A 23,455-nucleotide genomic window follows, 5' to 3' on the forward strand; every position below is an offset into this window, starting at 1 on the left:
TCGTCGGTTACTGTAAATTTCATATGTATCGCTCCCGTGCATCTCGTTCCTATTTTGCATCGCAGCGGACCACATGCGATAGTTACCACCTCCATTTATGTCTTTCACATTCCCTCGCCAGTTTAACTCCAACACACCCCATCCTTCACACTTTCTTGGGTTGTCTTATGACGACAAGCGCGTGCACGTACCAGACAACTTGAACTAATGCCATAGAGTTTAGCTGTCACTTGCAGTGGGTCTGAGCTACTATTTCCAACTTTCCAAGGTGTTGGTCGGATCGTTGTCTGATGTGTCCCTCACATCACTACATAATAGTAATTTGACGATGCCGTGACAGCACCCACTGCATGGCAAATTTTGAGAGGGTGAGCTTTCCGAGGAAGGATCACCATTTACTTATTAGCTTTTATTGGTTAATCACGTTTACCGACCCGTTGCTGCAAGAATACCCTTCCGTCAGACTGGTTTTTGCTTTGTAACCTTTTTTCCCGTCAAATCTGTGATCAGGCGACATCGAGACAGACACAAACTACACAATGCGGTTTCGGTATTACCGAGAGAAATGCAGAATCCATGCTGTCCCGATAGCTTGCACGAATTCCACTCTGCAGACTGTAAATATCTTTGCCGGCATATCACAACGCCAAGGGTGAATGAACCCTTTCGGGAGAGTATTGTAGGTGGGGAGGCGAATCGGCTTCGAATCACGGCGCATATGGAGCACTTATACTTCCCGAGTGATACCGTTTATACTCCCATATTGTTAGCTACTACCACGGAGATTCCGCCTGTAAAAAAAGCAAACGCTTGCGGTCGATCGTTTAGATTGTGCTGTGAGATGTCGGCCCCTTCATTTGGCGGGGCAAGTGATCTTCGAAGACATTGTTCCTGGAACAAAAATGCTGGTTGTGTCATGGACTTTTGAAAACCAAGCTGCCGAGTATGACCCGATGTGTATGTTGATCAGTTCCTAGCTGAAGGTATACTTCCTCCGAGATGCATTCCATGGTAGTTCGGTCAGCGACGTTTGACCGTATTGCCTGGCACATTTTAAAACTCTTCGCTCGTTTGTTTTAAATGAACTAGGGGCATACCGTGAAACGAGACTGAGATTAAACTCGGCCCAGAAATCGCTGCTGCTGGTAATCGTCGTGGCACGAAATCGGAACTTAATGTGTAAACTACTAGATAGGGAGTTCCTACCGTTGCGCTGGCAGCTGAAAAGCAATTCGGAGCAACGGAACGACCATCCACTTAAGCATTCCCCCTGCCAGCTACTGCAACTTTTCACATATCTACCTACGTATTTCACCTTATTATTGGAATGATTGTACGTGGCTTAACAGGACCACTTTCAGGTTGAATGAGGAGTTTCACCCTTGGACAGAGAGGTACCGGATCTTGCTTAATCTTAAAGGCTGTAGTATTTCAAATTACGCGATAAAGTTGGAGATTTATTTGAAGTACATTGTATATTACAGTTGCTCTCTGTGGATACAATACATTACATACAAACGTCACATACGTCAACCTTAATCGATGGGATGAACTGTACCTTTAACCCGAGAAATTGATGCTGGAGTAATTTCGTATGTCCCTCCTCGCTTTAAACACCCTTGTCCTCCCCACTCCAGGATGTTTTTTTAATACTGCTTGTCTAACCTCATTCTTCCAACTAATTGTTTTCCCTAAATTTGTTTCTACTCTATAATCTCCACTCTTTCTTCAAGTTTCTGTGCATAATTCTTTTGTCTCCTCTGCGTTGGCCGTCCCATAATTACCCCGCGTTTTGTGTTGTCTACCACTGTATTTTAAGAGTCCTCAGCCGACTATCTCGATATATCTTGACATACATATTCTACGACGATTTCCAAAGAGGGTTCGCTGCGATGTCTGATGGACCGGTTATACCCCCCAAAGGGCCAGTGGTATTTGTTCCCTCAGTTGAACCCCATACCTAAGGCTATCGATCCTCGGTTGTTAGGTTCACAGCTAATCACTACGTGATGCCGCAGGTCATCGAAGCCCACGAAGTCGACACTTTCCATGTCCCGCAAGCCTTTCTGGACAAGCATCCCACCAGAACTCACCTAAAGGATCTTGACGAGTACAAGAAACTCTACGAAGAATCGATCCGGGATCCAGATACCTTTTGGTCAAGGCTGGCCCGCGAGCTCCTGACGTGGGAGCGTGATTTTGACACTGCCCGTTATGGAACTTTTGAAATGGGAAATGTTGCCTGGTTTCTCGGTGGGCGTTTGAATGCTTCGTATAATTGTGTTGATCGTCATGCGATCAAGGACCCAAATAAGTTGGCGCTCATTTATGAGGCGGATGATCCCGGCGAAGGCCGCAACATTACATACGGGGAGCTTCTGAAGGAGGTTTCGCGGTTAGCTTGGGTATTGAAGCAGGCTGGCGTTAAGAAGGGGGACACTGTTGCAATCTACCTGCCCATGATTCCAGAGGCTGTTATTGCGTTCCTGGCGTGTGTTCGCATTGGTGCGGTTCACTCAGTCGTTTTCGCTGGATTCTCCTCTGATTCGCTCCGGGACCGCGTTTTGGACGCGCGCTCCAGGGTCGTTATTACCACGGATGAGGGCAAGCGCGGTGGGAAGCTCATTGGGACGAAGAAGATCGTGGATGAGGCCCTTAAGCAATGCCCTGACGTGAATCACTGCATAGTGTACAAGAGAACGGGTGCCGATGTGCCCTGGACTAAGGGTCGGGACATGTGGTGGCATGAGGAGGTCGAGAAGTATCCTAACTACATAGTTCCGGAGCCGATGGATTCAGAGGACCCTCTTTTCCTTCTGTACACGTCAGGGTCAACTGGAAAACCAAAGGGCCTGATGCACACGACTGGCGGCTATTTGGTTGGCGCAGCTGCAACTGGCAAATATGTATTTGACATCCATCCCACCGACCGCTTCTTCTGTGGTGGGGATGTAGGCTGGATTACAGGACACACCTATGTCGTCTATGCTCCTCTGCTTCTCGGATGCGCAAGTGTGATTTTCGAGAGTACTCCAGCATATCCCAACTTCTCCCGGTACTGGGATGTTATTCAGAAGCATAAAGTGACCCAGTTCTACGTTGCCCCAACGGCGCTGAGGCTCTTGAAACGCGCTGGAAATCAATACATCCACCACAAACTTGAGACTCTTCGTATCTTGGGATCCGTCGGTGAACCAATTGCCGCAGAGGTGTGGAAGTGGTATTTCGAGGTTGTTGGAAAGGAAGAATGCCATCTTGTCGACGTAAGATTTTCAACCCGTTCGTTCTTAAAACCAATTGTTCTAACATTGAAACACAGACATACTGGCAAACCGAGACTGGCTCTCATGTTATTACTCCACTGGGTGGCATCACGCCAACCAAACCTGGCAGTGCCTCCCTTCCCTTCTTTGGCATTGAGCCCGCCATTATTGATCCGACGTCAGGAGAGGAAATCAAAGGTAATGATGTTGAAGGTGTTTTGGCCATTAAGCATCCATGGCCCAGCATGGCCCGCACGGTATGGGGTGCTCACAAGAGATATATGGACACCTATTTCAATGTTTATAAGGGATTTTATGTAAGTCACAACAACGGAACGCTTTCTCTCTTGTAACCCCCACAATCTTCACGCTGATAATTTTGTTAGTTCACTGGTGATGGTGCTGGTCGAGATATAGACGGATACTATTGGATTCGGGGCCGTGTCGATGATGTTGTCAACGTTTCTGGCCATCGTCTATCAACAGCAGAAATTGAAGCTGCTCTCATTGAACATCGTGAGTCCCATTATCCAAAACTTGGTAGCCATGCTTCATGTTTTCTTACTAATAAACATTTAAATAGATGCTGTTGCTGAGGCTGCTGTCGTTGGTATTGCCGATGAACTCACCGGACAGGCTGTTAATGCATTTGTTTCGCTGAAAAATGGGGACGACGGCGAATCACTCCGCAAAGATCTCGTTTTGCAAGTTCGCAAGTCAATTGGTCCATTTGCTGCACCCAAGGCTGTGTTCGTTGTCGAAGACCTGCCCAAGACTCGAAGCGGTAAGATTATGCGACGAATTTTGAGAAAGATTCTCAGCGGAGAGGAGGACAGCCTGGGTGATATCTCAACTGTAAGTTCATTCTGCCTGGTGGGAGAGCATGGTGCAGGGTGTTTCTGTATCGAGAGCAATAGCTAACTCTTCTGCGATTCCACAGCTATCTGATCCAAGCGTCGTTGCCAAGATCATTGACATCTACCAAGCGACAAAGAGCAAGTGAATGTTTTCAACAACGAGAAAGATATACCCGGAGCACGATGGGGTTAAAATTATGGGAGAGCAAGATCCGGATTCTTCGAAACTGGCAAAGGTTTATAGAAGTCAAAGGAAAGCCAAAAGGCCATGAATATAACACTTGCATTCTAGTACAATAATATACCTCCCCTACTCTGTTTTAACCTCGTTTGCTTTTGAAGCCATGGTTAAGTTTTTGATTTTTTAACAACTCCCGTTTGAGTCGGTGTTACCTGAAGCTCAAAAATGGTCTCTATTTTCCTGTTAGCGACTTTGAAGATGAAATGTATGGTTACAATACCCTTGTGCTGGCTTGCTGCCTGAGTAGTGTTAGTATTAAGTTGTCATGATAATTTGAAATCTTTTTGTCAAGGCCACTTTTCCTTCGATATCCCCACACCTGCATCTGATAAATAATGACGAAGTAACATTGGACCGATGCTGCCTACCCAGTACCTAGGTAGGGACGAGCCCGGTATGTTCATGTCAAAGGATATGTTAGATTCGAGACAACAGCCGGAATCGAAAGATACGCTGGCCTCGAGAAAAATGGGATTATTAGATTAAATGTTAGAATGTCGAGTTAGATTGCCAGATGTTAAAAAAATTACCCGGATAGGGCTTTTATTTGTTAATAGATGTCACCAGACCCTACAGTCCGTTATATATATATACATATACTCCTGCCCAATTGGACTGACTGACTGTCATGTCAAGGCTCCCGCCAAGCAGACTTGGCTGCATGCTCGCCAACGCATATCGAAGTCACATGATTCGTCCGCAAAGAGACAGTTAAGCGAGGCTCCTTCATTGAGCCGCCTCCCTCGTCTTGTCTTCGCGTGTTTCTCGCTGGGGGCCGACTTTCATCTTCACCCACCTCGCCTCACCTCACCTCGCTTCACTTCAACCTCAACACCAACCACCCCTATTCCCGGCGGTGGTGAAGCATCCCAGCCCCTTAATTTCTAGACTGATTGCCTCTGTGGCCGCACTTGTGTTCTTTTTTCTTGTTTCTTGCTTTTTCTTGCAACTCTTGAAACCGGAGCAACTTTTCATATACCCGCACTCGAACCGTAGGATTAATTGCATCGTCCTTTCATATCCTTCTCGATTCCTCCTCCAAGTTCGTGAATATATCCGCGTATAACTCAGCATAATTTCTAGGACGATTTTATTATACCCCTTTGTCGATCATCCCACGTTCCTCTCTGGTTGTTTATGGATCGCCACTGTTGACGCGACAGACTTAATATCAATCCCCAGAACGAGGTTAGTAGCAGGGAGAGACTGATAAAGGAAAGTGTATTATCATGTCTTTCAATACTGGCACGTTTGGGGGCTTTGGCTCTGGGAATCAGCAGCAGCAAGGAACTGGTTTTGGAGCCGGCACGTCATTCGGTGGCTCTTCAACTGGAACTGGTAGGTTCTCTCTCTCCTCCTCCTCCTCCTCCCTTATTGCCCATGAGTTTCTATCTCTTTTGCGATTGCGTTATGTCGGGTATGAAAAATTAAAAAAAAAAAAAAAAAAAAAAAATTCTGTGGCAAAATCCATTGGGGCGAACGTCTACTCGTCTTGTTCTTCCTCTTTGCTCTCTCTCTCGACACATATAGCGAGGAACCCAGAGGGCAATAGAGTGCCTTAGAAAACAAGGCAACGTTCATGTCTTATCTGACGCAATTTCACCCATGTACAGGCTTTGGATCGGGAACGACTCTCTTCGGCAGCGGTACAACAAACACGGGCAGTGGCTTTGGAAATACTTCCAGTGGCTTTAACTCAGGAGGTACGTCGCTAACGTCTCCTACATCCTTGAAGTATATTGGTGTTCTTGGGATCTATCTCTTAAAACGAGTCTTCTTGGTCTCTCCAGTCTATGTTGGGAATGGTTGTAGTGACTCAATTTGGTTATGTTGCTTTTTCATACGCCATCCGTGGCCAACAAAACCATTCAACTTGATCAAAGATTGTCTTCGAAATCTGGCGCAATCCTGGCTTAGACTCTCTCATCTTATTGAGGATGCCGGTTGGCACATGATCTTGCTCACAGATTGCTTTAATGTTTTAGTTCAGAATTTCTATATTTCTTGGCATTTGGGGGTTTGCCCTCGTTAATTCCAATCAAATAAACCCGCGAACTAATTTTCATACTCTTCTAGGTTTTGGCGCCAACACTTCACAAACAAATCCCATGTTTGGAACGCAAAATAAGGGATTTGGAGCCACACCTGCCACCACGGGCAACAGTCTTTTCGGATCTTCCACTACACCAGGTGCCACCTTTGGTGCTTCTGGATTTGGAGCGGGAGCTGGAACGTCAGGATTTGGCGGTTCTGGTACCGCCACCACGGGCACCGGGCTTTTTGGCAGTGGCCAGCAGCAACAACAACCACAATCCGGGTTCGGAGCTTCTGGTCAGGGAGGTTCTCTCTTCGGTGGGAATACAGCTGGAGCAAGCGCTTTCGGAACTTCCACTGGCTCTGCATTTAACGCAAATGGTACTGCTTTAGGGGGCGCTCTCCCTCCACCGGAGGGAACAGCAAACCCTCCATATGCCCCTTTTACAGAAAAAGATCAGGGTTCCAATGTTACCAATCATTATCAAACTATAAGTGCAATGACACCATATTCCAAATACTCGTTTGAGGTACACTAATCTCTATCTCTCTCTCTCTCTCTCTTTTTTTTTTTTTTTTTTTTTTTTTTTTTTTTTTTTGGTTCTAATTTTTTATTTCTTACATTTCGGGCTGCTAACGTGATGATAGGAACTTCGAGTGGCTGATTATCAACATGGACGGAGGTATGGCAACGCCAGCGGTCAGCCGGGCGCATTTGGAGCCTCTGCTTTCGGGGGATTCGGGCAACAGCAAACAGCCACAGGAGGCTTTGGCACCTCATCCACAACCAGTCCCTTTGGGGCTGCCACTTCTGCTCCCTCTGGATTTGGACAGACTCCGGCATCTAGTTTTGGCTCTGGCACTTCATCCAATCCACTATTTGGTGCTTCCAAACCAACCGGTACATTATTTGGCGCAAGCACAACGTCACAACCGACTTCTGGATTTGGTACCACCGCAACGGCTGGAGGTTTCGGCACTAATACAGGAAACACATTTGGTGGCTCGTCGCTCTTTGGAGGCGGCAACCAACAGAACAAGCCGTCTTTTGGTTCTACAGGAAGTACATTTGGAGGATTTGGACAGCAAAATACGACAACTACGGCTTCTCCATTTGGCAGTACTACGGCTTCTGCCCCTGCGTTTGGGCAGCAGCAGCAGCAGCAGCAGGGACAGACAACTGGTACTGGGTTTGGATTCGGACAGAATAATGCCCAAAATCCAAACAAACCTTTGTTTGGTGGGTTCGGAGGTACTGGCACCCAACAGCAACCCGCTTCAAACCTATTCGGTAGCGGAACCACCACTACCCCTAGTTTGTTTGGGGGTCAGAATAACCAACAGTCACAACAAAGTACACCGTCCCTTTTTGGCAATAATGCGAATCAGCAAACCGGCACCTCAAGTCTATTTGGAGGCGGCAATCAGCAGCCGCAACAGGAACAAAAACCTGGCTTATTTGGCAACCTGGGGACCAGTCAGCCTGCCACTGGATCCACCGCATTTGGGGGTTTCGGTTCCAATCAAACTACACAACAGCAACCCACTGCCAACCTCTTCGGAAATCAACCCCAGCAACAACAGAAACCAGGCCTCTTCGGAAACACAGCGACGCAGCAGACTCCTTTTGGACAGACTAACACTGCTGTAGGAGGTGGCAGCAGTTTGTTTAGCCTCAGTGGAATGGGCCAGACTCAGCAGCAGCAACAACCTGCTGGAGGCCTTGGGAATAGTTTCCTGAGCCAATCCCAGCAGCCTCAACAACAGCAGCAACCCACTGGTCTGCAGGCTTCACTTCTCGATGGAAATCCGTATGGCAGCCAGTCAATTTTCTCTGGGTTGCCTCCTCCCAATGCCCCGTCTCCAGGACCACTGGCTACCCCATTGTCTGCTACCATTCGCCAAAAACAGCGTACGCCTCTGCCGGTATACAAAATCTCCCCCAATGCAGCCAACCGGCTTATTACCCCACCAACTCGTCAAGGTTATGGATTTTCCTATTCAACATATGGTACACCATCAAGCAGCGCTAGCACTCCAAACGGACTAAGCGGCAGTCTACTCAGTGGCAGCTTTGGTCGGAGTTTCAGCAAGAGCATGTCATCTAGCAATCTCCGTAAAACTTTCGACGCTGAAACAGATAGCATCCTTTCGCCTGGAGCATTTTCCGCTGGAAACTCGCGATATTCGAGCTCAAGTCTTAAGCGACTTACGATTGATCGTAGTCTTCGAACTGATCTATTCTCTCGTTCCATCCAGTCACAGGCCCTCACAAACGGTGATGACTCCCAAGGATCAAGCAAGCTCAAAAAGAAAGTTAGCTTCGATTCGCAAACTGCTGGTGGAGACTCTGGCACTGAGACTGATGGTACTGTTGCCCGCGTTGAGACTCTGAGCCCTGAACCAACTGCTGAAGAATTGGGTTTCTTGCGCTCATCTCGAAAGCACAACGCTGAAGTCAATGGAACAAATGGTGCTGCCAAGGAAGTCAACGGCGTTAACGGAGTTGCAGGTGGTGCAGATGAGATGGAACAGGTTCGAGGCAACGAACTTGCTGTTGTGCCGGAAGGATTTGAGCACGGCGGAGCCATTGTGTCACCTTCTGGTGAAATCCTCGCCAATGTTCCTCAAGGGGACCCTAAGCCAGGAGAATATTGGATGAAGCCTTCTCGCTCTGAACTCAGCAAGCTGCCCCGTGAACAACAGAAGCACTTTGTTGGCTTGACTGTTGGACGTGCTGGTTGTGGTTCTGTTACGTTTGATGAGCCTGTGGATCTTACTACAGTAGATATCGATTCCCTGTTTGATAAGATTATCAAAATCGGCACACGATCCATCACAGTTTATCCTGACGACGTTGCTAAGCCCCCTCGAGGCAAAGGCCTAAACGTCCCATCGACCCTGCGAATCGAGAACTCCTGGCCTAGAGGTAGGGATAAGAAATCGCCGTCGCCCATGACAAGCGGTCCAGCCTTCGAGAGACACGTTGAGCGATTGCGAAGAGTAACCAACACGGAGTTTGTCATCTACGAGAAACTTACCGGAACTTGGGTCTTCAGAGTGCCTCATTTCACAACATATGGCCTTGAATATGATGACGATGAAGAAGGTGAGAACTTTGATCAAAGCAGTTTGAGTGCACCTTCCGTTGATACTCCTACTCCAAAGGCTCGAACTCCAACACAGTCGTCCTTCTCCCATTCTGAGATGAATTCCACCATCTCAATCGACGAGTCGTACATGGATGATTCCACGGCGGGAATGGAGGATGATACTTTTGAGTTCAAGAAACGCAAGCTTGTTCCGGGCGCGTTTGTGGGTCAGGCTGCAAACGATGGAAAGATGGGAGAAGTGGATGATATGGAGACCGACGATGAACAGGAGTCTTTTTTAGAGGAGCGCTCCACGGATTCCCGTTCTGAAAGCGGGAGCCTGGAGCAAACAAACAGTCAAGACATTACTGAATCAGAAGGTGAATCACTATGTGAATTAGGAAAGGACGAAGAAATGGATGTAACAATGGTCGGGACCTTTCCCGTTCAGGATTCTGCAGTGGAGCAAATGACAAAGGTCAATTCCCCGAAACCTATTATTCAGCTATCAGCTCAACATCGTGGCACTCCTCCCAAAACACACCTGGACTTTGGTGGGAATTGGGCAGAGCAGTTGCAACGAACCATCAGCCCAAGAAAACAGGATCGTCAGGCACTTCGCGAGATTCAGGGAACTGTGTTTGCTGACAAAAATGAGAATGATATCTCGACAAACTCCGCCAAACCAGCTAAAGAGGTTAGCTTCGCGACGAGTATAGATCTTATGAATTCACTATTTCCACGAGGGACTATTGGAGGACAAGGGAAATTGCATGGCAAGACTGCGAAGGCTAAGGGTTTCCAGGTTTGATTCCCTTCTCTACTTTTCATACTTAATACCGCTGTGTATTTAAATTATATTTCTGTCGACTTGTCAACAAATTTGTATTTATTGAGCTCCACTTTCTTTTGATAATGATTCTTTATTCTTATCATTTTCTTCTAGTTAGTGAACAAATTGAAGATTTGATATGCTGAAACTTTTTCCCCTTTCTAGTGGCCCTATGCAAAGCAACCCAAATCAGTTGGCGGAAATGTGAAGGACATGCCCGAAAGTGATATTATGTTCTATAACTCGTTCAAACCCAAATTTGGCTGTATGGATAATCTCATTTGTCCTAGAGCACCGGGCTCTATTGCCCGGTCTGATGCACCGTGGAACCAAGCTGGTGGACTTTCTTCTGAAGGGAGAACCATTGTTCTTCACAACTATGACACACCAACTCCGGTGAGAGTAATAGAGTAATCATTTTCCAAGCAATTGCAGCTGACGTAAAGCATTTTACAGCCGCCAAATATGCTACACGAACAGAAATCCCGAAGCAGCATTCGAATTGTTAATAACGTACCGTTTGCCCGAATATCCAAGGTCGAATTTTCAGCTTTGGCTGACTCGGTTACCGGCAACTCACCAGCAGCCGATTTAGAGAGACAAGTTTGGCAACTAGCCAATATTCTTTTCAATGATGATATCCATGACGATATATCGGCTGGCATTCCTGAAAATCTGCGCCACCAGTATCGCCATCGTATCAAAAAAGATAGGTTGAGCCAGCTCTGGCAGTCTATCATCCGTGATCGACATGCAAATGAAATTGCCAGCATCGAGTCTCCTGAAGAGCGGGCAATCGCATTCCTGTGCTCCCATCGCGTTGAGGAAGCTTGTAAAACCCTTGTTGAAAGCAGAAGCCTTCATTTGGCCACACTTATTACTCAGATTGGCCGCAATGGTACGATCCGCAGTGATATGCAAGAGCAGATCGAATCCTGGCGCAAACATAATGTTTACTCTGAAATGAGCGAGCCCATTCGCGCACTTTACGAACTACTTGCTGGCAACTGCTTGCGCAGTGATGGCAAACCCGGCGGAGCACTCGAGGACAGAGCTTCGACTTTTTACCTGTCTGAGCGCTTTGCGCTTGACTGGATGCAGGCTTTTGGACTTAGACTTTGGTATGGCATTGTTGAAGAAGACCCTATTGAAGCAGCAGTGGAATTATTTTACCATGATTTGGCCCAAGGAAATGAGCCAGCTTATCCTTTTTCAGCTTCGTCATCGGTTTCTACTCATAATGATCCTCTTGAATCTCCTCTATGGGTATTGTTGAAAGCATTCACGGTCGCCTGCGGACGGAAGGAAAGCCCTAAAATTTCACCAATCCATCTTCCAGAAGCAATCTTGCCAGACGCTGTTTCCGGAAATCCACTGCACAATCGATTTTCATTCCAGCTCTTCCATCATCTGCAGGCCATAATAGGACATGTCGATTCAGTGATCATTAGTGAATCCCGAGCTGACCAGGTTACATGGGATTATGCCTGGGAACTTGCTGCACTCGATCAATTTCCCGCGGCTATCTTCATCTTGCTGCATCTGACGGACTCCATCCCACGCGAGCGTAGTGTTAAGGAACTACTCTCTCGCTTTGCCGCATGGCTTCCATCCCCCACCTTTGAAGATGGAACCCCGAACCCCACGTGGGGATATATCGTCGACGACCTCCAAGTCCCCAGAAGCTGGATCTGGGTAGCTAAGGCATTGAATGCCCGTAACCAATACGAATCTTCAAACGAGGTGCAGTTCCTCATCAATGCCAAAAATTGGAATGAAGCACACGAAACGTTCCGTCGGCTAGTCGGGCCCAAGACAGTTATTGAGCGGGACTATGCAACGCTCGAACGATTAATTTCTGGGTTTGGTGAATCTCCCGAGCGCAAGGTGCGCGGTTGGGCGAGTGGGGGCGCGGTCTATGACGACTACTTGCATCTCATTACGGCGAAAGGCGGGCGGCGTGACCGGGTTCGTCTGAAGAGATTGGTGTCTGCTCTGGTGACTTTGTGTCAGAAGTTGGATAATGAGAAATACAATGACTCGTCGAATGCTACCGCTGCTAGTTTAGAGGAGACGGTGGCGTTTAGGGAAATTAGTCGTGTTGTTGCGCAGTGGTGTGCTAAAGATCCTACAACTGTAAGTTCATTTTTTCTTTTTTATATGTGCACCTGTCAACTCAACGAATGGTAACAGCTTACTGACTTGGGATATTCTCTTTTTCAATTCAGATTGTTGAGCCATCGTCTATTCTTAATCTGCAGCTGACGCAGGATACTCGACTCATGCATACGGCGGAAATGAGCAGGCGATATTACAATATTATCATGGCGACAGCCCATTGAACAAGGGATTAGAAATTGATGTGGGACAGCAACAGAGAGGATGATAAGCTGAAAATGAATTGGGATGTAGTTTTCAAAATCCAGAATGTGGAAAGGGTTCAGGGCATTGCTTCTGGGATGGACGACAGTTCGGTTGTCATAATATTTACTTTTTTCCCCTTACTATCAAGCTGGGTCTGATCAACAGTAATTGATATATTGGTGGATTGATGGATACTTTTTCTTCTTTTCTTGTTCAAGCGAATTGACCTGACCGATGGCTTGTTTATTTGAAAATCGTTAATTTGATTTCCCCCATGAATGTGTGTATTATTCTGTATTAGGTACGCTTCATATATACATCAATTAGCTGTTTCGATACTTTTACAGAATGAACAATGGGAACTTGGCCATGTATAGAATCTTCTATGGTTGATTGAATTAGATTTTCTACCTTCATAAGCTCCCTCCCATTCAGCCAGCCAACAAATTGGATATTCATCCTGTTTATTAGAGTGAGTGCGATTATAACCAGTAAAACTAAGTTGATCTACACTGAAGACAGCGAGCGAGTAAGCCGACAGTAAATTAGGGGAGCTTTTGTTCCTCTCAAGCTACATAAAAGAAGAGGAAATTGTGAAAGAACACCGAAAAGAGAAAAAGTAAATGAGCATATAACGGATAGGAAAAAGAGTACATACATACAAAAGTAAGGAAAATATCTAAGGACCGGTGGTAATTGCTAGAGGAAAACTCTCCTCACATGTCACTAAATCAACAGCAATGCATGTATCTCTCTTTACCAGCGAATGGAGAAAGCCCATATCGGTCACAAAACACACCCTGTACCTTCTCTTGCCTGCAGAAGTGGTTCAGTTATTCGTCCACCCCAGCGAATCTCTCTATCGTAGGTATTTTATTATATTTTAAAACACAAACACCCTGAACCTGACTTAACTATTTATTGGCCAGGAGCAATAAGTTTTCCCTCTGCGCGAGCTTGTGGTTCCCAGCCTCCAGCAAATGGCTGTTTGCCACCATGCTCCTGCTCATACTTGCGTATTCTAGCCTCGAGCTCTGGTCTGAAATGCCGGATAAGTCCCTGGATGGGCCAAGAGAAAGCTTCACCAAGAGCGCAAATGGTATGGCCCTCAACTTGCTTCGTAAGTTCCTGGATCATGTCAATTTCTCGTTCGCGGGCTTGACCACGTTCAAATCGTTGCATCATTTGTGCGGTCCATTTGCTTCCCTCGCGGCAGGGAGTGCATTGTCCACAGCTCTCGTGCTTATAGAAAGCGGACAGACGAGAGATAGCGGCAACTACATCAGTGGATTTGTCCATGACGATAACAGCGGCAGTTCCAAGGCCGGATTGCGCGTCCTTGAGGGCGTCAAAGTCCATCATCTGGTCGTCACAGACGTGTTTGGGGAGAATAGGGGTTGATGAGCCGCCTGGGATGACGGCGAGGAGGTTATCCCATCCACCTCGTACACCGCCGCAGTGACGTTCAATCAACTCTCGGAGTGGAATGGACATTTCCTCCTCTACAGTACAAGGGTTGTTAACATGCCCGGAGATACAGAACAGCTTTGTCCCTTGGTTTCGCTCCCGACCGAACGAGGCGAACCATTTGCCACCACGACGGCAGATGGTGGGTGCCACGGCAACAGTTTCGACATTGGTTACGGTACTGGGGCAGCCAAAGAGGCCCACGGCAGCTGGGAAGGGGGGCTTCAAGCGGGGCTTTCCCGCTTTTCCTTCAAGAGACTCGATCAAGGATGTTTCTTCACCGCAGATATATGCGCCCATTCCCCGGTGAATATAGACGTCAAAATCATATCCGGTTCCGCAAGCATTTTTACCAATTAACCCCGCGCCATACGCTTCCTGAATAGCGCGCTGGAGAACGGTCGCCTCATGGTAGAATTCACCACGGATATAGATGTAGGCTGCTGTAGCATTCATCGCACGGCCAGCTATGAGACAACCTTCGACGAGTTTGTGGGGGTCCTTTCGCATGATTTCGCGGTCTTTGCAAGTTCCGGGTTCGCCCTCGTCAGCGTTCACGACGAGATACCTTGGTTTGTTATCTTTGTCCCAGTCCTTGAAGTTCATGAAGGACTATTAAGATAATTAATCGAGAGGAAAAGAGCAATTGAATCAGTATAATTGCATCAATATATCCACGTTTCAGTTTTGAACTTCCCCCGGGTCTAGAAACCCGAATATTCACGTACCCATTTCAATCCAGAAGGGAAACCAGCACCTCCTCTGCCTCTCAATCCGGATGCCTTGATCTCCGAAATAATCTATTTATCATCAGCTCCTAAATCTATCAACACCCCAATTGCCTCAGCTCATTAATCCCCAAAGACAAACTATACCCAATCATGTCCTTTCAGCACAATCTCCTTTGTCTTATACCAATCGCCATACTTCATGGCCGTTTTCAAATCCGCACCATGATGCCCATACAGATTCTGAAATATCCGGTCTTGGTCTTTCAGACCACCGTATGACCTGGGAGGGGTAGTCGCTGCCGCATCTTGGACGGTAGCAAGACCACGCTGCTGCTGTTGTCGCGGTTGTCGGCCGGCCTGGGATGAAGCAGTGTAGGATGATGAGGTTGCTGTACAGAGTGTGCGGGGAGAAATGTGGGAGAAGGAATGGATGGAGGGAGCTGCCGCTCGAAAGATCATGGTGCCTCCTTATGCTGTCTGAGCCAAAAACGATATGGAGGAATTGAGCGGGGTGTAAGGGGGGGGGATTGAGGTTCGCTGATCGATGTTTTGCCGTTGGTTTGAGGATTGGATGATAGGATTGGATGTCTGGGACGGATTTACTTTGCGGCGGATGTGATTGGCGTCGTAGTGTCACGTGGGAACTAGCTTATTTATCGCTGTAGGTAACTAACTAGTTAGTTAACTAGTAAGTTACCTAGTTAACATACGTTGGGGCAAACGTGATCATAACGTATATAGATTTAGTCAGCTCCTCCCACTATTAGAGGATCAAACCATCCCACAGGTTATAGCCCAGATAGCCATAGATCGTGGGTGGAGAGCTAGAGGTTGATACAAACATTGCACGGAGTATTGCTCTTGAACATGAGAGACGCTGATGTCATTGTTATAATAAACTGAGAATCAATGCAAGTACCAAAATGAAAATCCAATCCAGGGCTTAGCAGAAGATAAAAAACGGAGGAGAAGGTGCTGCAGCGAAAAGAAGAGGACCAGGTGCTTTAAATGACCGAGCCTCTTGACAGGAGGACACGGACAGAGCTAGAAGCAAGGAATCTAACAGGGGGAGGCAGGGGGATGTGGAAGCGAAATATGGACCAGGGGAACAACGGGTATATCAGTTAGGTATGATGTACAGAATCGACACTGCTGATCATTATTCCCAATGGCACAATGGGAAACGCAGAACCAGTTTCATTTATTTTCCGCTTAAAATGACTGTAAAAGAATGGGGTAAGACGCCTGTGATAATGGATAAAAACCTAAACGGCCAATATATGAAAACGCAGTTGGTGAGAAGTAATTGCATCAAGCGTACTAAGTAGACTAACATATGCCAAAAGGTATATATGCCATCATTTCCTTCCCGGTACCAATATCTCTACAAGGCCATCATCCTCTTCGTCATCGCTGCTATCATGTCGATCCTCTGACTGAAACAGTCGACCACCAACGCTTCGTATCCTGGTTCCTGATGTACCACCATAATGTGCAGACTCGAAGAAGCTGGAATATCCCAGCGGTTCTCCAACAACCGTTTCGTCTTCTTCGTCAGAGTAGGTGGAGACAATTTCCGTATTTGGACTAACTATATCTCCCATTTCATCTTCATCGTCATCAACTTCGAGCGGAAGTCGGACTTTTCGCTGGACGGCTTCGGTGGACAGTTCGTCACCGTCGTCAGATGAGTTGGATGAGTATGAGTGGATCTGTGGAAAGCTAGATATCGTGGATGGAGGAGACGATGGTACTCCATATTGTGTGAAATGGGAAGGAAATGCATCGTATGATGACGTATTGCCCATAGCAGGTAAATCAAATCCTTCATGTCTGAGAGCTGGGGATCCGAAGGGGTCTAAGATAGTACTAAGACCGAAACCCAGGCTCTCTAAATGACCACTGTTGCCAGAAGTAGCATCTTCAGCGTAGCTGGAGTTGTTGCCAGAGGGAGGTGATGTAGCGGCAGTTTCAGCTCTTTCCTTTTGAGCTGCGAGACGTGCTGCTAGCTGACGTCGAGCTCGAGATGGTGGGATGTTCAAAGGCGCGGGCGGGGGCAACATTGGAATTGGCTGGCTTGTAGCATTGGCAGAACCACCCTATAATTCATATGTCAGCGATTGTAAATAACGTGGTTTATTGTATTTTCCAGCTCCCCCAACCCAATAAATACAATCATCGCTAAAAATGATAAGGCGCTGAGGAAATGGGAATAATTAAAACCCCACAAGGGACAATGCGGCAAGAAAGGGTTCGTTCAGCATACAGTCCTTCAGCCATTCTCAAAATGAGAATACGAGGGTTTATAATTTGTGGGAGATTGAGGGGAAATAGAATAATAAAAACAAGATCAGAGTAGTCAACAGCCACTTATGAAGCCAGAAGAGTCATCTGATCGAAGAAAAAAAAAAATAGTGATATGACGGTCTAGGAAGAGTAAAATGCTTGGTGCTTATACATATTATAAATGGCGCCATGTGCAAAAGAAATGTAATCCAAGAAAGAACACTTGGTTGGCATAAACGACTATGAAGGACCCACGCCGGGCAAATAGGCATAAAGTATTGTACAATGGTGACCCATACATCAACACACCTCTCCAAGATATAGAGATAGACAGCAGAGTTGTTGTTGTCAGTTGGTAAGGATCGCCATAATCATCGGTCGCTCAGATCAACGTCCTGAAGGGAATGTTTACCCACATTTTCTGCGCCGGTTTCGGCGCTAGTCCAGTGACCTTTTCTTCCACCATCATCGCCTTCCTCCGGATCCTCCATCTCTTCATCTTCATCTTCGCTCGAGCTTCCAAAGCCACTGAGTAGAGCTGGGCCGCCGGATCCGCTGAAGAAGGCTCCTCCCGAGACGGTACCCTGAGTCATGACGTCGAGCCCTTCGAAGGCCGAACCAGGAGGTGATCCGTTTAGGCCCGCATTGGCTAGTGCCGCTGAACCTGTGAACCCTTGGGCAGCGCTAACTGCATTTAGCACTGCCTGGCGATGGCTCATGGACATATCGGGTCTAACACCACCCAAAATAGCGTTATCCCTTTCCCTGGTCTCAGAAAGTGTTCGTTCCACATAGTCGATCCAATCCGGATTGAGAACATTATCCATCACACTGACAGACAGTAATTCCGGCGGATGGCGTTCGCTGAACTTTACAACTTCCTCTGCGATGAGAGTGAGATGGCCCATGTATCCCAATCTCATATTTTTGGTACGCTGGGATTCGTCGCTCCGGAGTTGACCCTCGACAATTTGCTCTGTTATATGGCCAGATTCAAACAAGTCAATGGCTAGTGACCGGTTGAAACCCCGATCCATGGGTCCATTGAATACTTGCTGGACGACGTCATACACCACATTATGTAGAAAATTGTTCCATGCAAAACGGAAAAAGAAGGACTGTTGTTTAGGGTCAGTATTACACGTTATATATATTCGATAGTGATCAACTGCACATACCAGTATTGTGGGGAGGACTTTATGTTCCACGAACATGATTTTCAGATAATCGCCTACCACCGGCTGACCATCGGAGTCTATTTGAACCTGTTGGTGTGCAACGTTTTCTTCAACATCGCCCATGGTTATTGACGGTGTTAGGGAAACTGTTGCGGCGCTGCCTCTGAAGGTTTCCCATGTTTCTGTCCTACTCTCGTTTGCTTCATGCTCTGTAGTAGTCTGGTCCTCTACCTTTGTCGGGGAACCCTTTCCGGCAAATAGAGGCGCAGGAGTGTCATCTGGGTGAGGTGATAATAAAGGATCCGGGTCTTTAGCCAGGTGTTGCTGTACTTCAGATACGTCAGTTGTGTTAACTCCAGTCCAGGCGGCATCATGCGATTCGACTGGTTTCTGTTGTTCATTGTCAAGATGAAAGCTTTCCACAGTATGCGTGAGTCCCGATGCAGTGGGCGAGATAGGGTCGTGAGATCGAGGCGGAGAAACGGATTCGATAACTTTCTCATCTAGAGCAGATCTTTGTTCCAGTGGCGTTAGCGGCTCATCAACAAAATCATCACTCATGCCTAATTTCGGTGCGTTTGGAGGAATGGTTGTAAACTGTTCAGCGATAGGTAGAGGGCTACTTTGGACTTCGGGTTTCTCATTGAAATTGTCTCTGACGTCGTCTATAAGTACCCCGGAAGAAGCCATGTCTTCGAAACCATCCTCCTCAAAGGCATGCTGCGCATCAGGCTGTTTGATGTCTTCTGGTGACCCAGAGCCAAGTGCAGATGGAGAGATACCGTTCACGAACTCATTCGTACTTTCAGCATAGTCAAACCCGGAATCATCCTCCCCATGGGTGAAAGCACCCTGTGCTCGTAGCCGTTCTCGCTCCGCATCACGTTTCCGGATATACTCATCACTTCCAATTTCATTCAATAACCCCATATTACTGCAGTGAAGAAGCTCAGCCATCAGTTCGCACGTTTTGAACCTGTCAAACCCCAGAGGCTCAATGCTGGTTCCCCAAGCGCTATCCAGACGAGATCTGTCAACAACCAGATGCTGACCACCTTCATTCACAGTGTGTTTTGAACTGAGTATCAAATTCATAAATCCAGGAACATTTTTCGCAAACAAGCGCAGAAGATTGCCGAGGTAAATAGGATCATGTATTGTCGGAGGAGAGTCCGGACCTCCAACGTTTTCTGGGTCGTAATCCGAATTGTTCTTGCGGATAACTTCAATAACAATCCCAACTCCGACAGTAAGTGGATTTCCACCTTTTAGCATCGAAGATATCAACATTTCCACACAGGGCGTAGAAACTAACTGGCGGGTCAAGCTGTTGGGACCGATACAAGAATGATCATTTTGCGCCGCGTTAGCTGAAATTGTTATGATTGCTTTCAAGAAGTCACCTGCGGACGTTTGCGTTGAAGATGTGTGATCCGTCGAAAGGTAAGATAAAAGGGTGGGTATCAGGTCCTGCGATTGTAGCCACTGAATTTCGAGTAGTTAGTTGGGTAGTCTTTCTCAAGTGACATTCAAAAAGCTAAGAGCGTTCACCTCAACAACCCCTTGACCACCCTCCATCCTTTCCAAACTTATGATCTTTAACAGCAAGTCCATGATCATAGGGTTATCCACATGTTGAAGGAGCGTGGGCACAACGCCATCTAGAGACTTGATAAATGCGAGCATCTCTTCTGTCTTCTTCTCAAGCAGAACCTCGTTCACCTTCGTAAAGTACCCAGACTGAAGTGCATCAAGAGGTGCTTTCCTCCACAGGAAACGCCAAAAATCTCGCAGATATCCCTCATTGAGCATCATGGACTCGATAATCGACCATGAATTGGAGGATAAGATTTCGCACGCAATGTATGAATATTTCAAACGCGACTTCTCCGCATTTTCCAGCTCTTCAAAGTCAAGACCGGAACTTAGCGGAGTGGGATTAAGAGCACTAGACTGCTGTCCCTTCTCCTCACCCTGTTCTTGTGAATCATGAAGCTCATTATACTCCGCTTCCTTCCGTTTTCCTTTGTCTTCTTCGCCTTCCTCTTCGTGGCCATCTTCATCATCAATCAGGCTAGGTGAAATAACGTAGTCGAGTAATCGTTTCAAGACATTATCGTCGCGCAAATATTCTATGAGTTTTGTGTTATGCTGTTTGAGCTCTTGCATAAGCTCCGATTCGTCGAGAACTTCCTCGAGGGAAACATTAGCCTTCTCGAGGAGGGTGTCGATAGCGGAGATATTGGCATATCCGCCAAAACGCCAGAACATGATGCGTAAGTTATAGTTGTGCCAGTGAGGTGGTTAAAACAGAAATATAATTCATTGACAGGACAATGCGAGGCGATGAGAAGGCGAATGTTCTGTTCTTTTTTTTTCCTTGTCATCCAAAGTATGCTTCCGTATCCGAGAATCTACGCGCAAATGTTCCTATGCGCAAGTAATGAAATATATTGTGCTTGCTGCGAGGCGTACGAAGGAAATAAAAGGTATACCGGTGGCGATAGGATCGTGGAGAGTTCGAGGAGATGGTTAATCTTGCCAAATAGGAATATGGAATAGAAATATGGTCAAAGCAACCATGCGCTATATAGAGATGGACATTAGTACACAGAGTAACTCAGTGGGAGAGGTGATTCAAGATGCAGAAAGAGGTGGTCGGGCTGCTAGTGTGAACGGGAAAAATCAAAAGGGAGAGGGGGTGTTTGAAGCGGAATGGCCGCAACTGGGGAATTGTGACATACCGTTGACATAAGAGAGTGACGATAAAAATGCACAAGAATAAATAATTCAGATGGCTCTTGCCCGGTTCCTGGAAGCTGAGGCTAGCAGAGTCAAGAGCTGGAGGTTTGACGTTGTATGGGGTGCGCTGGTTTGGCGGTGGGCGGACTGTGAGATGTGGCTGGCGTTGGCGTTGATGAGGCTCTTTCTGGGGAATGCACCGCGGGTCGATGCGCACGTCAATAACAAGCAAATATACCTTCCTTTGCATCAAGGGCTACGGCGGCAACGATGGGAATATTCTGGCAAAAGAATAAGCCGCCAGGTACAGCGGAGAGCAAGCTAACCTCCCTGGGTAGCAGGTTGTTTTTGATATTGTATTTGAATTAAATAACTACAGATATCTGTATTGGGGTCCCCCTCTGTAGATACATTAACTATGTAGGTGTCTGTTAAACTGGTTGGAGGGAAGCATCGATGTTAACTACCGCCTAACTAAACCTTTGTGAAGTGAGAAAGTCTCAGGGCAGCAAAAACTCCTTTCTTTTACATGAGTCAAAGGTAAAAGAGTGTCATCAATGTTCCGTTCAATCAAAGTTGCTTGTTGACCTGTCCAGTGGATTGGCTCGATATTTCAACCGATCTGCTCATAACAAGCAAGTCAAGGCTGGTATGCTTGTTTATTGGATCAAAATCTAGCAGCCAGGATGAGTTCCAGAAGTTAATTGCAGACCCTACCCATGTTGACCTCAAGGTCTAATGAGCAGCAACAACTGAATCATAATCATAGATGTCAACGTAGTCGTGGAGGTGATATCACCAAATGTCTTGGCATCTGTCATGTGATATCACCTTACAAGACGGATGACATCAGCACTAGCACGGAACCATCCATTCAGCCAAGCACTTTTGGCTTCCCTACAGGTTGCTGTTTCGATAGGTATCAATGATTCATTTCAATCCTTCCATCGCTTTCCTCTACTTCTAGCTTGTTCCTATTGGACAAAAAGCAGATACCAATTACAGGGCCTCCTTTTAATCAATAAACCTTACATTCCCTGATAATCCTCAAAGTCTCTAAACTACCCCGACAAACCATTCTTGCTCCCTTCGCCAATTTCATATCCAGTTCCCCACCAACATTTGGAAGGTTTGTGACTATAATAACATCGGCTACACAAGCTCAAAGCCGCCATGAACCGGTTATTCGGCACCAAGAGCTCTGCTCCAAAGCCCACGCTCAATAGTGCCATCTCAAATGTATGCTTCTATTCCCTTACCCGCTCCTACGGATCATGCCGAAGTCCCCCCAAACATTGATATCGCAACAGCCATTAAAATCAACTGATAGGTCGACAACCGCGTCGCAAGCATAGACGTAAAACTTGCTGCCCTGAATGCTGAACTATCCTCCTACCAATCGCGAATGGCCAAAATGCGCGATGGGCCCGGGAAGAACGCCATACGCCAGAAGGCCCTTAAAGTCCTTCAACGCCGCAAACAATACGAAGCCCAGCGCGACCAACTCTCACAGCAGTCGTGGAACATGGAACAGGCCGGCATGATGCAAGATAATCTGAAAAACGTCATGGCAACCGTGGATGCCATGAAGACCACGACAAAGACGCTGAAACAGCAATATGGCAAGGTTGACATCGACCAAATCGAGCGTATGCAGGATGAGATGCAGGATTTGATGGATATTGGAAATGAAATTCAGGAGAGCATTAGCCGCGCGTATGATGTGCCGGAAGATGTTGATGAGGCGGAACTTGATGCGGAATTGGAAGCGCTTGGGGAGGAGTCGATATTTGAGAGTGCGATGGGTGAGGATGTCGTGCCTGCATTTCTTCAGGACGAGGTTGGGCCACCACAGTTTGTAGATGAGCCTCCTGAGCAGGGGAAGGTCAAGGAGGCCGCTGGGTAAGATGATTTAAGTGTGTTGTTTTTCTTTTCACAGTAAAACTACATATATCCATGCTAACACATTGTGGTCCTCTGCACTGCTTCTATTGTCATTCCGAGCATGTCAAGCTGCCTTTATTTAATATTGGCTTCATTCGTTATTGTGGCGTTCCGATTTTCTCTGTTTCACGTGGTTCAAAATCATACAGAATACGTTCTATGTTTTAATGTGGAAATTTGATTTTATATCAGGACTTTCTACACATTCTATTGAACAGTAAAAGTAAAATCGAGAGGATACCCTTGATATTTTGACTCTACCTTGCAGCTGTATATAAAATCCGCATGTCTAGTTATCTGCAAACTGGTCCCGCTATGATATGCGAAGTTGATCAATGTTCATCTAATCAAAATAATCACCCAACCCCTAATAACGGTCTAGCTCCAGTCTTGACGAAGAGAACAGGTTTTCGATACCTGGAAA

General features: G+C 46.7%; 6 protein-coding genes across 6 annotated transcripts; 4 read left to right on the forward strand and 2 right to left on the reverse strand.

The window, feature by feature from the left end:
- Positions 1–1,892: 1,892 nt before the first annotated feature.
- On the forward strand, positions 1,893–4,266 carry PAAG_02653 (acetate--CoA ligase; the record flags this gene model as incomplete). The annotated part of the gene is made up of 6 exons (XM_002795131.2): positions 1,893–1,931; positions 2,019–3,263; positions 3,320–3,580; positions 3,650–3,779; positions 3,847–4,118; positions 4,204–4,266. The coding sequence occupies 6 exons, from the start codon at positions 1,893–1,895 to the stop codon at positions 4,264–4,266; spliced, it is 2,010 nt and encodes a 669-aa protein (XP_002795177.1).
- A 652-nt stretch (positions 4,267–4,918) lies between these two features.
- Positions 4,919–5,249, forward strand: PAAG_02654 (hypothetical protein; the record flags this gene model as incomplete). The annotated part of the gene is made up of 2 exons (XM_002795132.1): positions 4,919–4,936; positions 4,998–5,249. The coding sequence occupies 2 exons, from the start codon at positions 4,919–4,921 to the stop codon at positions 5,247–5,249; spliced, it is 270 nt and encodes an 89-aa protein (XP_002795178.1).
- A 341-nt stretch (positions 5,250–5,590) lies between these two features.
- Positions 5,591–12,661, forward strand: PAAG_02655 (nucleoporin SONB; the record flags this gene model as incomplete). The annotated part of the gene is made up of 7 exons (XM_015844706.1): positions 5,591–5,699; positions 5,975–6,064; positions 6,438–6,925; positions 7,044–10,292; positions 10,485–10,715; positions 10,776–12,455; positions 12,548–12,661. 7 exons carry the CDS (start codon positions 5,591–5,593, stop codon positions 12,659–12,661), a joined length of 5,961 nt encoding a protein of 1,986 aa, XP_015701784.1.
- Positions 12,662–13,601: 940 nt separating this feature from the next.
- On the reverse strand, positions 13,602–15,340 carry PAAG_02656 (NADH-ubiquinone oxidoreductase 51 kDa subunit; the record flags this gene model as incomplete). The annotated part of the gene is made up of 3 exons (XM_002795134.2): positions 13,602–14,762; positions 14,879–14,950; positions 15,026–15,340. The coding sequence occupies 3 exons, from the start codon at positions 15,338–15,340 to the stop codon at positions 13,602–13,604; spliced, it is 1,548 nt and encodes a 515-aa protein (XP_002795180.1).
- An 899-nt stretch (positions 15,341–16,239) lies between these two features.
- PAAG_11528 (hypothetical protein) lies at positions 16,240–20,616 on the reverse strand (the record flags this gene model as incomplete). Its single annotated transcript, XM_015847165.1, has 4 exons — positions 16,240–16,980; positions 17,584–18,285; positions 18,346–19,830; positions 19,897–20,616. 4 exons carry the CDS (start codon positions 20,614–20,616, stop codon positions 16,240–16,242), a joined length of 3,648 nt encoding a protein of 1,215 aa, XP_015703189.1.
- Positions 20,617–22,260: 1,644 nt separating this feature from the next.
- Positions 22,261–22,993, forward strand: PAAG_02659 (vacuolar protein-sorting-associated protein; the record flags this gene model as incomplete). Its single annotated transcript, XM_002795137.2, has 2 exons — positions 22,261–22,326; positions 22,418–22,993. 2 exons carry the CDS (start codon positions 22,261–22,263, stop codon positions 22,991–22,993), a joined length of 642 nt encoding a protein of 213 aa, XP_002795183.1.
- Between the last annotated feature and the right edge of the window lie 462 nt (positions 22,994–23,455).

Source organism: Paracoccidioides lutzii, assembly GCF_000150705.2.
Source record: "Paracoccidioides lutzii Pb01 unplaced genomic scaffold supercont2.6, whole genome shotgun sequence".
In the NCBI taxonomy this organism is placed as follows: Eukaryota; Fungi; Ascomycota; class Eurotiomycetes; order Onygenales; family Ajellomycetaceae; genus Paracoccidioides; species Paracoccidioides lutzii.